Here is a 1,030-nt window from a genome sequence, read left to right as displayed (position 1 = left end):
AGGCCCATGGCGGTGAGAACGGACTCGGGCTCACGTCGTCTAGGCTTATTAGTATGGGTATGTGATCGGGGAATGTGTTGAACATACCGCCAATGCTCGTCTTTCACCATTACCAACTCAGATGGCTGTAGCCTGGCTACAAAGTCCGTCCACTCTTTCTTTGCCTCCGGGCTCTTAAACGAATTCGCTTGAAGCTTTGCAAACCCGTCACAATACGTGTTGCGCATGATGAGCTCGAGAGCACCACCGCCGCCATAGATGCGGAGAGCGGCCCGGTTCAGAGGCGCAGCACCAGGGTGGTCTTTGGACACTGACGCACCCTCGAGGACTTTTGAAAGAGGTCGGGGATCGGCTGGAAGAGGTGCGTCGGCCCATTTCTCATGGACTGCGGCGAGGGCTGGCTGGAGCCATTTCACTACAATCGGTAAGTACAAAACAGTTATGGACGGCTTCAACAACGTACCGCTCTGGCGGTTGCTAAGGCGCTTCTGCTCAACCGCTTCTTGGGCTGTCTTCAGGGCAGCACGCTGTGCTGCTCGTGACATAGCTTGGTACGACTTTTCCCGCCTGAGCTTCTTCTCCACCTGATGTTTGGCAGCGCGGTCGGCATTACCTGCAGCGTGTAAAGCTTGCTGCTCTTCGTTTCGTAATCGCGCCTTATCCCTCTGAGCAACGGCGCGAACGCTTCCACTCAGGCGACCCTTGTAGGGCACCTGCAGGTTCGTAGGTCGCCCTTTCCGAGGTCCGCCCTGGCCGCGCAGGGCAATCGTTGCGCGTACTTCATCCTCTTCGGAATGGAAGCCCTGTGCATGTTAGCGCGTGCTGTTATTATAGACTGAGATAAGTACCCCAGTCAACGTCTCCCTCTCATCGCGCTTGAACCCAGGCGGAATTGCTTTCGCCGAGGGTGCGGCAAGACCTTTGGGCGCGTGGTAATGCTCGTCTTTCATGATACGCATCGAAGTAGCGAGATGACTGACAGTGGAATCGAGCGCAGTAGCGGTGGGTAGGTGAGTAGGTGGGCAGGTGA

The 1,030-nt window shown here is 56.4% G+C and overlaps 1 protein-coding gene across 1 annotated transcript; it reads right to left on the bottom strand.

Moving 5' to 3' along the window:
• Positions 1-87: 87 nt before the first annotated feature.
• J4E86_011826 (uncharacterized protein) lies at positions 88-950 on the bottom strand (the record flags this gene model as incomplete). Its single annotated transcript, XM_051452298.1, has 3 exons — positions 88-415; positions 464-803; positions 849-950. Coding segments are annotated over 3 exons (770 nt in total), but the record flags the coding sequence as incomplete, so codon positions are not given.
• Positions 951-1,030: the final 80 nt, after the last annotated feature.

The sequence above is a fragment of the Alternaria arbusti genome (assembly GCF_024043155.1).
Source record: "Alternaria arbusti strain BMP 1465 chromosome Unknown scaffold_66, whole genome shotgun sequence".
NCBI classification, from domain to species: Eukaryota; Fungi; Ascomycota; class Dothideomycetes; order Pleosporales; family Pleosporaceae; genus Alternaria; species Alternaria arbusti.
This window is presented reverse-complemented; position numbering and strand designations above follow the sequence as displayed.